Here is a 13,075-nt window from a genome sequence, read left to right as displayed (position 1 = left end):
CAGCCAACTATCTTCATTTAGATCTCAGCTACTGTGGCTCTGATGGTTCTGGCTGCTAAACAAAGTCTTTCTTGTCAAGTCTGGAGAGCCAGACCTCCTAATTAGCCAGGCAGGCAGGCCTGCTGCCCAGTCCAGCCGCACAACTATGCAAGAGGAATGCATATAATCCACACTCTTCTCTTTTTTTTTTTTCGGTTTCTATATTTTGGTTTTTTTCTCACGCAGTAGAAATGAAGACGTAATCTAATAAGAACTTGCAATGACAATACTTGGCCTTATGATGATTTATGAAATCTTATCATTTAGTTTTAAGATCTTTTGATTCCGGTCAGCCAGCCCAGCGACAGCAGCGGTGACGGCAGGCTCACTCTTGGTCTCTGTGAGACTGGCTAGACGGCCCCTAGTTTTATCGTGGTACGAATGTTGTGCATTTGTTTAAAATCAGGACAGTTTGCAATAACAGCAGTCTTACTAGTGGCCACAAAGGGGCACAAGCAGTGCTGACAGCGCCCGGCTGCGTCTTTAGAAAACCATAGAGGAAGAAATATAAACTATATAAATAGATATATAAACTCACACAGTGCATATTTGTATAGGTATTGACAATGCATTACCGTGGTATACTCTTATGCAACACATGTCCGGGTTCAATTTATGAACATGACGTATATTAAAATCACACCGACTTTGTAAATCAGAAGCTATGTTGTTGTGTGTGTTTTGCGAAAATGGTTTTACCATCGTTAATGTTGAATATTCTGAGCGTTCTGTTCCTGTGTGATTGTGTTTGTTAAAGTGAACACATAGCAGTGGGTTTTACCTTCTTCCTGCAAGCAGGGAACCAGAAGAAAGCCAAAACACAGCTGGACCAGATTTCAAATAGCACGGAGCATATTTTAAGAACGTTTCATTAGTTTCTGAAAAGCTGTCACATCTGATCTTCACACTGATTTACAGCGAAGATGAGGACAAAGCTGCTCGTCAGTAAATTTCAGACTGACATAATGTCAAACTGTGGTTTGAAACCTCTCCGGTGTTTTTTGGTTTGGTTCGCAGGGAAAGCGTCCTCTCCAGCTGAGGGGACAGATTTTATCATAGAGAACAGTGTTGATCCATGGTTCTGTGGTGGAGAAAAGGGAGGATACGTTACAAACCTCCATGTAAAACCTCGTAACTGACAGATGGCGTACACTTGAGGGGTCAAACTGCCGAATGTGGATTTGAATTAATGTGGAATGAATGCTTCTCTTCTTTTAGTCAGTGAATAAAAGCATTTAAAAAGTTGTTTGCTTCCATTGCCTCGTTGTTTCTTTACATTTTTACAGTTCTACCTTGTGGACTTGGATGGTCAGTGAATGCACCATATACACACCCCATACAGTACGTCTACATGGTTAGAGAAAACACCCTCTGCATGAAGGAAGGACAGCCGATGAGGAGGGAACACTGATATGAGCTCTGCTTAATGGCAACGCATCTCTGCACTGCAGGGCTTTCCCTCAAGGGAGGAGGCAACATGAAACACTTGCAAATGAGATTCAACCACTGTCACCGTGACAACACAACAATGGGAAACACTGGGTGATGAGCAGAGAGAGAGAGAGGAGGTGAATGGAGGAGAAAGAGATACCGAGAGACTGACAAAGCAGCAGCAAACCAGGAGGAAGGATGGCTTCCCCTCCACTCACGCTGAATACATCTGAAGAAAACTGTCTGACATGGTTGCTTTTACTAATGATAGAATTTGCAAGCAGCTTTAACGGTAGGGACACTATTTGTTTCCTGCTTTGTTCAGAGCTCAGACAAAGAGCTTGTTCTTGTCTGGGTAGTTAAACTATAAGATTATCACGTTGGTGTTATGAAATTAAGCTGAAACAATAACAGATTTTTGCCAATGAGGTGACAAACAACACACTGAGAGAAATGAGGTTATTCCCCAGCAACCAGTTTATTAATACAATTCACTGAGGTGTGTCAGACCCTGGAGGAGTAATTATAAATGCATTATTATGTATTTTTTTGATATTGTTGTGACTCCTAATTTTATTGATGGCTCAGAGACTCAGTATACTTTGAGGTTTGCTCACATTTAATTTTCCAGAAAGATGAACCATTTTAGTCTTGACTCAAATACCTTCTAGAGCAGTGAGTAAAAGTTGTAACCATCAATATCCACCTGCAAATATATAAAACCTCAAACCAACATCTGTTTCATATATGCATGGAACATCAGTCCAGCAGTGCCACATGCAGATATGAACCAGGAAATCAAGTGCGGTTTGATGGCCGGCTCCCTCTTTGATATGCAAGAGCAGGACTTAAGGGGGTTTCATTTTCAGTCTTCGACTCACAAGTCAGAGCCGGAGTTCTCAGCTCACTGCCGACTGTGATCCGGTTTCAAAAGACACGAGCAGGCGGACAGAACCTGCCTGTACGCTGTGACGCAGAAATAAAACAAAACGAGAAGCACTTCTCTTTAAATAAAGTTTTACTATCCAAATCTCCAATTAGTATTTTTGTTTTCTCAAGTTAATGATATATTCTTACTGTGCTCGTACTGGTTTCAAAAAGCTCATACTGCATGTACGTTGTTGGTATGTTTGTCTAAAGGCAGCACCGTCCAGTTAAACAGTCATGAATTATTATTTGACTAACTGTACAAGCCATGGAACTATGATTCTTCAGGGGTCTCCTACAAATTGTTGGCCCCTGAGTTCAGAACAGTTCAGAAAGTGTTATAATTTACTGTGTTCTATATTACTATAATGCATCAAAGCATTTACTGTGTTTATGACTATTAGATGATAGATGCTTTGTTCAGCTTTGATTATTTTTTAGGACATATTCTGAAACAAACAAGCCACTGTTTTCATGTGGGTGTGAAGCTTAATATTTACTTTCTAATTAATGAGTAAATTACTATAAGTTAATAACTGAACAGCAGGCGGCAGTAAGGCGCCACATTTTCGCATTTCAGCTGTCGGTGAACCCGAAGAAGAAGAAAAGCGCAACCGAAAGTAGAAGAAGAAGAAGAACACGTGATTCGCGCTAACCGGAGGCAAGATGGCGGTGGTGGTGCGGAGCTTGCAAGACCAGCTGGAAAAAGCTAAGGAAGGCTTGAAAAATGTGGACGATAATATCCGTAAATTAACGGGGCGTGATCCTAATGAATCAAGGTAAAAATTATAATAATAAGACTGGTTATTTAGCTTTTGGTGTATTTGAAGTGACATGCTAATCAACTTGCTAGCATGTGCACGACTAGCGGTGCGTGGTAGCATGAGTCGGTTAGCTAGTTAGCAAACATTACCACCTCCGTAGGCTGTGGTTATGCTAGCTGAGTCTACGCAAACTCACCGTAGCCATGTGTAAGCAGGGAAATTGGCCGCACAAAATTAATAACTATGACCAGAATTAATAAATTCTCTCAACCTCCGGATAAAGTATCAAACGTAGTAGGCTAATTATTGGTAGGCCCCTGTAGGCGTCCTCCTTCACAGATTTACGCTAACGTCATGGTTCCAATGTTCCACAAGCGGCTCTGCTTCGAGCAAAGTAATGATATTTTTACCGAGAAAGTAACAACTTTCAAGTGAGTCAATTAAATGTTTGCTTTAATATCGCTCTTGTCTCGCTGTGTTTACAGACCGGGTCAGGTCCGTCGGCTCGGCGGCCCCTTGGCAGGCCTCGGTGGAGGTAGAGGCAGAGGAATCAACCTGCTCAGGTAAATATGTGGTCTAGATGGTTGAACACTGAAACTTAGATGTTCGTTAAAAGGTTGATGGACTCAGGTGCTCCGTGTAAAACTTGATCAGGATGCATACTGCTGAGTTTTCCCCATGCATAGATGAGCTGTATAACTACATACCCCGTTACATTTATTCAAAATCAGGCAGGTTTTCTTCATTTTGTCCGCTGAAGAGCCCACCAGCTGGTTAATCATGAGTCTATATGAGGGAGCGAAGGCCATAAAGAGGAAACCTGTCAATGTAACGCTATTCTATTCATCTGCACCGCAATTTATAACTTCCAGAGCAATCATGAAATTGAATCATCACTCCTCCACAACAGTTTTTAAAATGGAAAAAATAAAACCTTCATGGTGGTAGTATTATTGCAGGACTGTGTTCGGGTCCATAAAATGTAGCTACGTGTACCCAATAAACTGACAATAACACATTCAAAGTGCTTTTACTGTTGATTGTTTTCTCTTTTCTCTAACCACCATCTCTGTCCTTTCCCAGGCGTAGTCTCTCAGACATTGGAACCGGTGCCCCCCCTGCCAAGCAGAGGGACATTGAAGGAGCCCTGCTCAGGTGAGACTTAATTTGTATTTATATATATATATATGCATTTTAATCTGACTGCTAAAGTAACAGAAGCTCTACAGTTTCATGGTGTTAAAACAGTCATGTAGATCGAAACAAATGCTTCCAAAGGGCAGATGAAATTAGTGCTTATGGGCGTAATATCTTTTTGTGTGTGCGTCTACAGGCTGGCAGGGGACCAGAGGGCCAGGAGAGACACGCGTCACGACAGCGACGCCGAGGATGATGACGATGTCAAAAAGGTGAGAATAAAGAGTTTATCTCTCTGGAGCTGTTCGTACGTGCAGCCTGGGGGGGGTTGATCAGATGGTGAATTTTTGACATTACTGGATTAGTTAAAGCTTTGGGTCACAGAAAACGCTGTTTTCTGTTGTTGGACATGTCACTTTGCTTCTACATTGTCGATTAATCGGAGCACCTTGTCCTGCGGTATGAAGTACATCAGTAGTGTTATGCTTTCTATTTGTGAAAATCTAAAATGTTTCGGCTCAGCTGTATTCTCTAAATTTGAATGTAATACCTACAAGGACAAAATAAACTGTGGGAGAACAATCACTATATATGTCCACTCTGTCCAGTAACCTGGATCACTTCTTTGTTTTGACTGAGTCAGTAAAGGTGCTGTAACCTGGTGCAGTGTTGGGGGAATTGGAAAGGTATTAAATAGTGAATAATGAACATACAATTGAATTTAGCATTAAAGAACAGCAATCAAAAAGTTTGTGTATGCTGATCAGAAAGTCGGAATTTAAAAAAATTGGAAATCTGAATTGGCAAAGAAAATTGCAGTTATTGAATCTCTGTCTTGTCATATGGATTTTACAATTAGACTTTTTTTCTATCTGGCATCGATATAGATTTTGGGTAATCAGTTTTTATAGGGGTAGACCAAAAACGGATCAAATGCCTCAGATAGTATTGTAAAAATACATTCATATAATCGGCTGTCGTGTAAATGTCAAATATTGGGAAAAGCTAAGACAGTCATTGTTCTAAAAGATGGCGAAAAACACAACAGATTGGTTTTCTTCTTCTTCCCTCAGCCGGCGTTGCAGTCGTCTGTAGTAGCTACCTCCAAGGAGAGAACACGCCGAGACCTCATTCAAGACCAAACCATGGATGAGAGGGGCAAGCAGAGGTAGGCCAACAGGAGATGCAAGCCTTGATTTTTGTGGACAAATGCGTTAAACTGCTCCTGCAAACTGAGAGAAAATGGGGAATGGAAGAAAAAAAAAAATCTGAAGCTTAGGGTGGATATTAATCACTGTACAGCTTAAAATCGCAGTTGTGTGTAATGGTGGCTTTGTGTTTTCTTGTTCAGGAATCGGCGTATGTTCGGCCTGCTGATGGGGACCCTGCAAAAATTCAAACAGGAGTCCAATGTCTCTACAGAAAAGGTGAGGACATCTATCCAGCTTTAGTTGGGCTCCAGCTGTTGAGCAAACAAGTTTTACCTGTTACGAAAACGCTTCGTTTATTCACTCACACCTTGTAATTTAATAATTGTATATTACCGGAATTTTGCGGACTCCATTCAAATGATAAAAGCATCCACAAAACTGCTGACGGACAGCATTTAAAAAAATAAGTTGGATAATAACTTGATGCTTGTGCACTGCAGCTGTGTTTAATGTTCCTCTTTAATTTTCTCCTCTAAACCGTGTCTCTATCCACCCTCTGCCTTTGTCCCCCACAGCAAAAGAGACGCTCAGAGATCGAGCAGAAGCTCGAGGTACAGGCTGAGACCGAGAGAAAGAAGGTGGAGAATGAAAAGAGGGAGCTGTTTGAAGAGAGGAGAGCCAAACAGACTGAGCTGAGACTACTGGAACAGAAAGTGGAATTAGCTCAGCTGGTAAGAAAATGTTTCGGTGCCAATAAGAACGCGAGACATTGAAAACCAAAAGTAAAAGGGTTGGAGAGGTATATTTGAGTGTTTATTAGTGCCATCGACAGATTGTTCCATCTGGGTATAAATGGTTTAAAGGTCCAATGACGCCCAAGTTTCAGCTTCATCGCAGACGGCATGACGTTTTGTCCTGGATTTCCTGATACTTGATTGAATCCATGTTTCCCTCCAAAGCAAAGCAGCCCCAGAGCAACTAAATGCAAAACAAATGAGACAGAGTTTGTACTTATTTAACAGTCTCTCTCCTTCGTTGACAGCAAGAGGAGTGGACCAGCCATAATAATCGTTTGGTGAAATACATTCGAACCAAGACTAAGCCTCATATCTTCTACTTGCCTGGAAAAATGTGCTCCGCCACACAGAAACTCCTCGATGACTCCACGAAGAAACTCAATGGTGAGTAGGGTTGGTGCTGGAAGAGAAGTGGTTTCTTGTACTTTTGCTTCTGTGGGCCTTGACCGGACGCTTTCAGTCACACAGAGGAAACCGGTTTGCATGTGTTCAGCGCTCTGTAACGCGTGGATCTCTGCTTCTTTGTTCTGGACAGCTGTGTTTCTGGAGAGGTGTGAGGCTTTCGCCGAACACCTCAACAAGATGGAGTCCCGCCCCCGGCGACAGCCAAACCGCGACCAGGATGGCAACACGGCAGCAACAGGGATGGACCATTCGGCGGAGGGTAAGCCAGCAGGTCAGGTAGTCAAGGTGACAGGTAACAAGGGAGATGCTGAGATGGAGGAAGAGGAGGAGGAGGAAGATGAGGAGGAGGAGGAGGAGAGGAAAAGGGAGGGGGCTAGGAAGGTGACAGAGAAGGACAAGGTGGAGGAGAGGGAGCAAGGGGAGAAGGAAGTGTTGAAGAAGGTGGAGGAAGAAGAGGAGGTGGAGGGGATGGAGTTGAGTGAGGAGGGTAGTGAGAGGAAGAAGGAAGGAGAGGAGGGGGACAAAGGCAGAGAGGAGAAAGGGGAGAAGGAGGCAAGTCCAGGGTCAGAGGAGATGGAGGCAGAGGGTGGGTCAGAACAGGAGGACAGGAATAAGGAAGAGGAGGCAGTAACAGTCAGTAAACAGGGACCCACAGACCTCCAAAAAGAAAAGACCCAAGACACAGAGTCCCCGGCGCCAACCGTAAACAGCCAAGAAGCACCAAGCGCTAGTCACGTGCCCCAGCCCAGCCACGCCGCAGGTGAGCCGGCGGTGAAGGCCTCTGGGGCTGTGGGCCCGGAGAGGATCACTGGGTTTCAAACAGCCTCCTCAGTGCCTGGGCAGGATGTCGTCATCCCCGGCCCCGTGGCCCAGGACTCAGCAGCCGAGAACCAGGCTGTGGAAGAGAAAACGGGGGCCGAAGAACCCCAAAACCAGCCTGGTTCCCAGGAGGCCCCCAGCATTACACCTGCACCCATTAAGGAGGAAGAGAACGGCGGGAGAGGGCGGAAGAAGGAAAAGGAGTCGAGGAAGGGTCACAGCCACAGCTCCTCCTCTTCCTCCTCTGGCTCCTCCTCCAGCGGAAGCTCCTCCTCTTCGTCCGGATCCAGCCGTTCCTCCTCGTCGTCATCGTCCTCCTCATCCTCTTCGTCAAACAGCAGCAGCCGAAGTCGCAGCCGAGACGGCGGTAAGCGCAAGAGGAGGCCGTCTGATAGGGGCAGGAAGAAGGGAGAAGAGAGGAGTCACCGCAAGAGAGGAGGGAGTAGCGGTGGAGGGAGGGACTCGAAGGGATCGAAGGAGAGGAGGAAGAGGAGGAGCGAGGAAGGGAGGGGCAGGTCGTCCCGGAGCGATAGGGAGCATAAAGATAGAGACAGGAAGGACAAGAGACGCTAATCTCTTTACTTAATGACACACAAGCTAAGTTTTAAAGCACCACATTAAGGCCTATTGAAGTTTTAACAGGATCTTTTCTCAGTGAAGACATTTCTATGTTAACACTGAATAGGAAACATGGATGACTGGTAATAACTTTCCTCCAACATTTTCACATTACTTTGCCACAGAAATGTGAAGTGGAGTCACAGTGGTGCATCTAGCAGGGCAACTTCATTTTAGTGCTGTCATCTAAAATCCTTTTAAAATGCTTCATCTTTAGCCTGAGGTTTTAAAAGTCTTTGTGGCACTGTGACGAAAAGATGGTGTTGAATGTTTGTTTACAATTTTTCATCACAATTCTATTGGCTGGGGTATCGATGGTTATGGTAGCGTAACCATTCACGTACAGTGGTTGTGTTTTTGAAGTTGTGACAACGCTGTTAAATCATTTACTTCCACTATTTGATCAATGTTAAGGCCCTTGTATCTTCATTGCGTGGGTACATGTGATTTGCTCAAATGCTGGTTTTTGAATTATTTTTTTTTTTTTGTACGAACTGATAAACTGCTTCAAATTAAAGGTGAGGTGTTAGTGGAACTGTGTGTGGTGTGGGGTTTTTTCAGTCATGCTGCAATAGCAACTGGTTATTTTCATTACACTCAACCAACTGGATGACTATTTTCCATGAATGTTTTGGTCTATAAAATACCAAGAAGTCAGTCTCATTTTCAAACATCTTTTGTCTGACCACTACCAGCTACAATGCTGTAAAACAAGAGCAGCAAATCTTCACTCACAGGAACTGGAACAAAAGTTTAAACAATTCTCAACATAGCTGAAAATCCTTTTTGTAATATACAATCTGTATACTTCAATGTCCAAATACAATAACATGGATGGTCTCATTTTGCAAATGTATTAAATCTACAACAGCATATTAGGATCATTGCAATGGTGGTAATATTCTGACACAAAGCTGATTGAGATGAAAGCCACATTTCCACAAAAACTCAAATTCATACATTTGTGAGGAAAAACACGGAGGTTAGTTTCTCACAAATTTCTGGATTTAATCGAGGAAATTAGTTTTTTCACTGTGGATTACCCCCGTTGTTACTGTCCCATCGTACTGCTCTGACTTGTCCAGCTGTTTGGCAGAGGTTATTTTAAATAGACCAGGTTGCAAGTTCATGATCCAGTCCCTTTGGTTTGATCAGGATGCTCAGAACCACAACAGCGCGCATGGTTGTTTGCACAGTTGCGTCCTTGGGGATAAAGAGTCCTCTGCACTGATTTTACATGGTTGGTAAAGATTCTCTGCTTTAACTTTTCAGAAGTTTCTTGCTGCTTGCAGGTAGAGCCTGCTGTCTGAATGCTGCATCAGTAAAGAGGGCTTACAGCATCTTCCTCAATGTCTTGATATCCGTTAGTCCAACCCTGAGTTCACTCCGGCTGGTCTGCCAGGTCATTCTGCTCAAAGTATCTGCATGAGAGACAAAGGGAAGTGAGCATATTTGCATACATACAGGTTCAATTTGACCCTGTATACACATACATTATTCAACTTCACAATACAATTTAATATGTTGGTATCATCACTCTAAAATACACTAGACCTTGGTGGTCAGGTCCACAAACACTTGAAAGCTCTCACTTTCTTTACTTTAATAGGACCAACCACACAGACGGCTCTTATACAAAAGAAAGGAGGAAAAAAATGAATAATCAATTTGGTACCTGGCAACAAGACAGATGAGCAGGTTGAGGGCAGGAAGTTTGTCATCCTCCAGACTTTCCTGTGGAATCACATCAGGTCAGACGGACAGATAGTGTCAGGTCTAATATCACAACAACAGCCACATTCTGACAGAAATTGGCACGTGTGAATAGTAGTAGTTTATAGGAAGAAAAATTGATAACACTAATGTATGAAGATATCAATTCACTGTCTCTGGGAAAAATACATTTCCAGATAGCAGCTGAAAGTTCGTGTGAGAGGATACACTAGTGTGAAGTCCACTGCCAACACCCGAGCAGCGAGGTGTTAGTACCAAAGATAGAAACTTGTAGATTTCCACTTCAAGCCACAGGATAGAAAAGAGAATGTAGCACTACACAGAGGACGGCAGCAGTAGAGGCAGCACAGGCCAAAGGACAGTGGCACCAACTGCATCCTACCAGTGTGCTGCGGAGCTGAGCACATCTCCTGGCCAGCTGTCTGATGGACGAGTGGGCTTCGGGCAGCAGAGGCTTCTCCAGGCAGGCCAACAGAGCATACAGCCAGCGGCCCTATAACAAACGAACGATCCAGAGTTTTCCACCCACAACAGAACAATGTGATTATAGCATTGGACTTGTGATGAGCCGAGACTAAAACTAAACTCACCAACTGCGGAGAAAAGTCGTGCTCCTCAAACCAACTGATCAGAGTTTCCAACAGCATCAGCACGGTGGACTGCAGAGAGAGGAGGGAGAAAACCGACTGATCAGACTGGAACTGGTTTACAGCTCAGTGTCTGAATGAGGAGGTACCGTACCTGGTTCAGTCTGCTGACGATGCTTTGGAAGGGAGGGAAGCCCACCTGAGCGCAGACACACGACGATTACTTTTGTGGTCAGTTTAGATTTTACACTGTTGTGAATGAGTTGTAGAATACAGTCTGGCATTTTTACTCCCTGACAAGTTTTCTTCAAACCTACTGAATTTTGAGAATTAAAATCAGTTAAAACTTGACGATATTCCAGGGACACTCTTTAGTTAGTAAACGTTAAATAATAATAGTTCAATGAATGAATCTCTTCTTCACACAAACACATTCATATAACCTTGCTGTAGTCCAGCGCTGGTTCTGGTTCAGCATCTGTGTGGCAGGACGAAGTGCCCTGATAGACCGTCTCTCCTAAACAAAATCTCTTCCAGCCATCTTCATCGGTTAGCTTTGGCTGTAACACACACACACACACACACACACACACACACACACACACACACACACACACACACACACACACACACACACACACACACACACACACACACACACACACACACACACACACACACACACACACACACACACACACACACACACACACACACACACACACACACTTATAACAAATGCAAAATCTCTTATTCCTCTCACCTCTTGCCTGTGTATATCTACATTCTGCTCAAACTCAGACACACGTGTCCCTGAGGTGAAACCTCCACAGTGATGCCGATCTAGTGAATGAACTGTGCGACCATGCCCCCTCCTCACCATCAGCACGTTGTCGTCCAGAGTCTGGCCGCTCCAGTGTCTCCTGTTCTTTGTGATGCTCTGAAAGCAAAATGCAGAACCCACAGGTGGATTGTGAAAACAGATTATGTAGTCGACATACTTCGAGAGTTTGCATGTCTTTACAGAATGCAACTCTGCCTTTTTCATTAAATAATAATAAAATAAGTAGCATTTCTTTAATTATCCTGTCACGTGGATTTCACCTTTCTGGTATTCCAGCTGAGAATTACATTTAAATTGAATAATTCAGTTTTTTCACATTTTCAAACATTGCTTTAAGTTCTGTGATCTACATATGATGCAATTTTTGAGATTTCATGGAAGTTAAAGTTTTCTTAAAAAGCTTTGAAAGTTGCCATTTTGTGTTTTTGTTTCACCTGTCTGACATCTGAGAAGTGACCGACTTGCTGCTGCTGCCAGCTGAGACTGGGGCAGAGACCTGCTGGAGCAGCATGGCAGCCTTCCACCTGAAACACACAAGACACAGTTCTCAGGCGACTGAGGGAAGAGAATTCATTTTACTCACTTAATACTTTATGTAGGCAGCCTGACCGCTAAGAAAATAGTGACTGGATTTTGATTTATTTATACACAAAGTAGTTCAACTTTATTTTAGAATACATTCAAATTATTAATACATTATTTATCAATATGTACAAATACAGAAAAAACAGACATTAATCCCATTCAGTTACTTGAACAGTGCAGTATCTGCTGCTTTTCTATTTGCTGACATGCCTCACAGAGCACAGTTACTCACAGAGGCATTCACTGTTTGTTTCTTCTTCAGTTTCTTGGGGTCAATCTGAGCAACAACCACCTCTGGACACAGTGACGCCTCCAACCTGGTGAAAAGCAAACGGCTCAGATCTTCCAACACATGAACAACTGGCTCACCTGAAGCAGTTAAGTGCTTGAGGAAGTACTTTGTCATTGCGTATTTTTGTGAGTAGGGTGCAGATGGCAAAGAGTGGAGATGGAAGCATAAGTTTAGATGGCACCATGCATTATACTGCTGGCTGTCACAGTGAAAAGACCTCTCCGACCACCGCTATGCACCACACTTACAGCATCAGTGCAGTGCACAGCACTCCCCAGTACAGTCGCACTAATTCTCCCCTGTCCAAACGGAATAAAAGAGCTGTTTGAGGCGAACTTACTGGACTTGTCGGAGATATTCCCGGGGGTTTCTCGGCGGTCCCTTCAGGTCCACGTCTTCTGTACTGGCTCCAAATTCAACGGGCAGCATCCTCGGCATCAAATCCTCCACGTCCGACTTCATTTTGTACCTACTGTGCGCCTGAGAGCTAATGTCTACGAAAAACCTACACGGTAAAGTTGTGCCGAGTTCAAATGAAGCTCCGACTTACAACAACAACAGCCAAAAAAAACCCCCTATGGCTACCAAAACAAAGAATTTATCACATGTGGTGAAACTACTCGCAGACTAGGCAGCCATCTTGGTTGTAAACACGGAGTGATGACGTCGTCTTTATGCGCGGCGCTGGTTGCCATAGTGACGAACGCCGCTCGCTTTGACAACTTTTTAGCTAAAGGCTAAAGTCCACAAAATGTCCACGTTTTAAAACATAAATATGTCGCCATGTTTGCTTGTTTATTTATTTCACTGTGAAAATGCCGCAACAGTATTAAAGTCCCAAATAAAATGAAAACCTTTGACCCGTCACCAGATAATGTTTTGCATTGCAGCTGTGGGATGTTAATGATTATCCTCATGCTAGCCTTATATCTTATCTCAGCTCTT

General features: G+C 43.5%; 2 protein-coding genes across 2 annotated transcripts; one reads left to right on the top strand and one right to left on the bottom strand.

Annotated features, from left to right (window-relative positions):
• Positions 1–3,052: 3,052 nt before the first annotated feature.
• On the top strand, positions 3,053–8,623 carry pnn (pinin, desmosome associated protein). Its single transcript, XM_070842272.1, has 9 exons — positions 3,053–3,176; positions 3,647–3,724; positions 4,245–4,316; positions 4,495–4,570; positions 5,372–5,466; positions 5,650–5,725; positions 6,025–6,180; positions 6,492–6,630; positions 6,782–8,623. Exons 1-9 carry the CDS (start codon positions 3,064–3,066, stop codon positions 8,041–8,043), a joined length of 2,067 nt encoding a protein of 688 aa, XP_070698373.1. The 5' UTR covers positions 3,053–3,063; the 3' UTR covers positions 8,044–8,623.
• A 287-nt stretch (positions 8,624–8,910) lies between these two features.
• Positions 8,911–12,770, bottom strand: gemin2 (gem (nuclear organelle) associated protein 2). The gene is made up of 10 exons (XM_070842549.1): positions 12,471–12,770; positions 12,071–12,155; positions 11,688–11,777; positions 11,290–11,349; positions 10,853–10,969; positions 10,564–10,608; positions 10,413–10,481; positions 10,205–10,315; positions 9,764–9,822; positions 8,911–9,509 (listed from the first exon to the last, which is right to left on the bottom strand). Exons 1-10 carry the CDS (start codon positions 12,590–12,592, stop codon positions 9,470–9,472), a joined length of 798 nt encoding a protein of 265 aa, XP_070698650.1. The 5' UTR covers positions 12,593–12,770; the 3' UTR covers positions 8,911–9,469.
• Positions 12,771–13,075: the final 305 nt, after the last annotated feature.

This window comes from Pempheris klunzingeri, chromosome 13 (genome assembly GCF_042242105.1).
Source record: "Pempheris klunzingeri isolate RE-2024b chromosome 13, fPemKlu1.hap1, whole genome shotgun sequence".
NCBI classification, from domain to species: domain Eukaryota; kingdom Metazoa; phylum Chordata; class Actinopteri; order Acropomatiformes; family Pempheridae; genus Pempheris; species Pempheris klunzingeri.
Note: the sequence above shows the minus strand (reverse complement) of the source record. Positions and strands in the feature narration are given on the sequence as shown.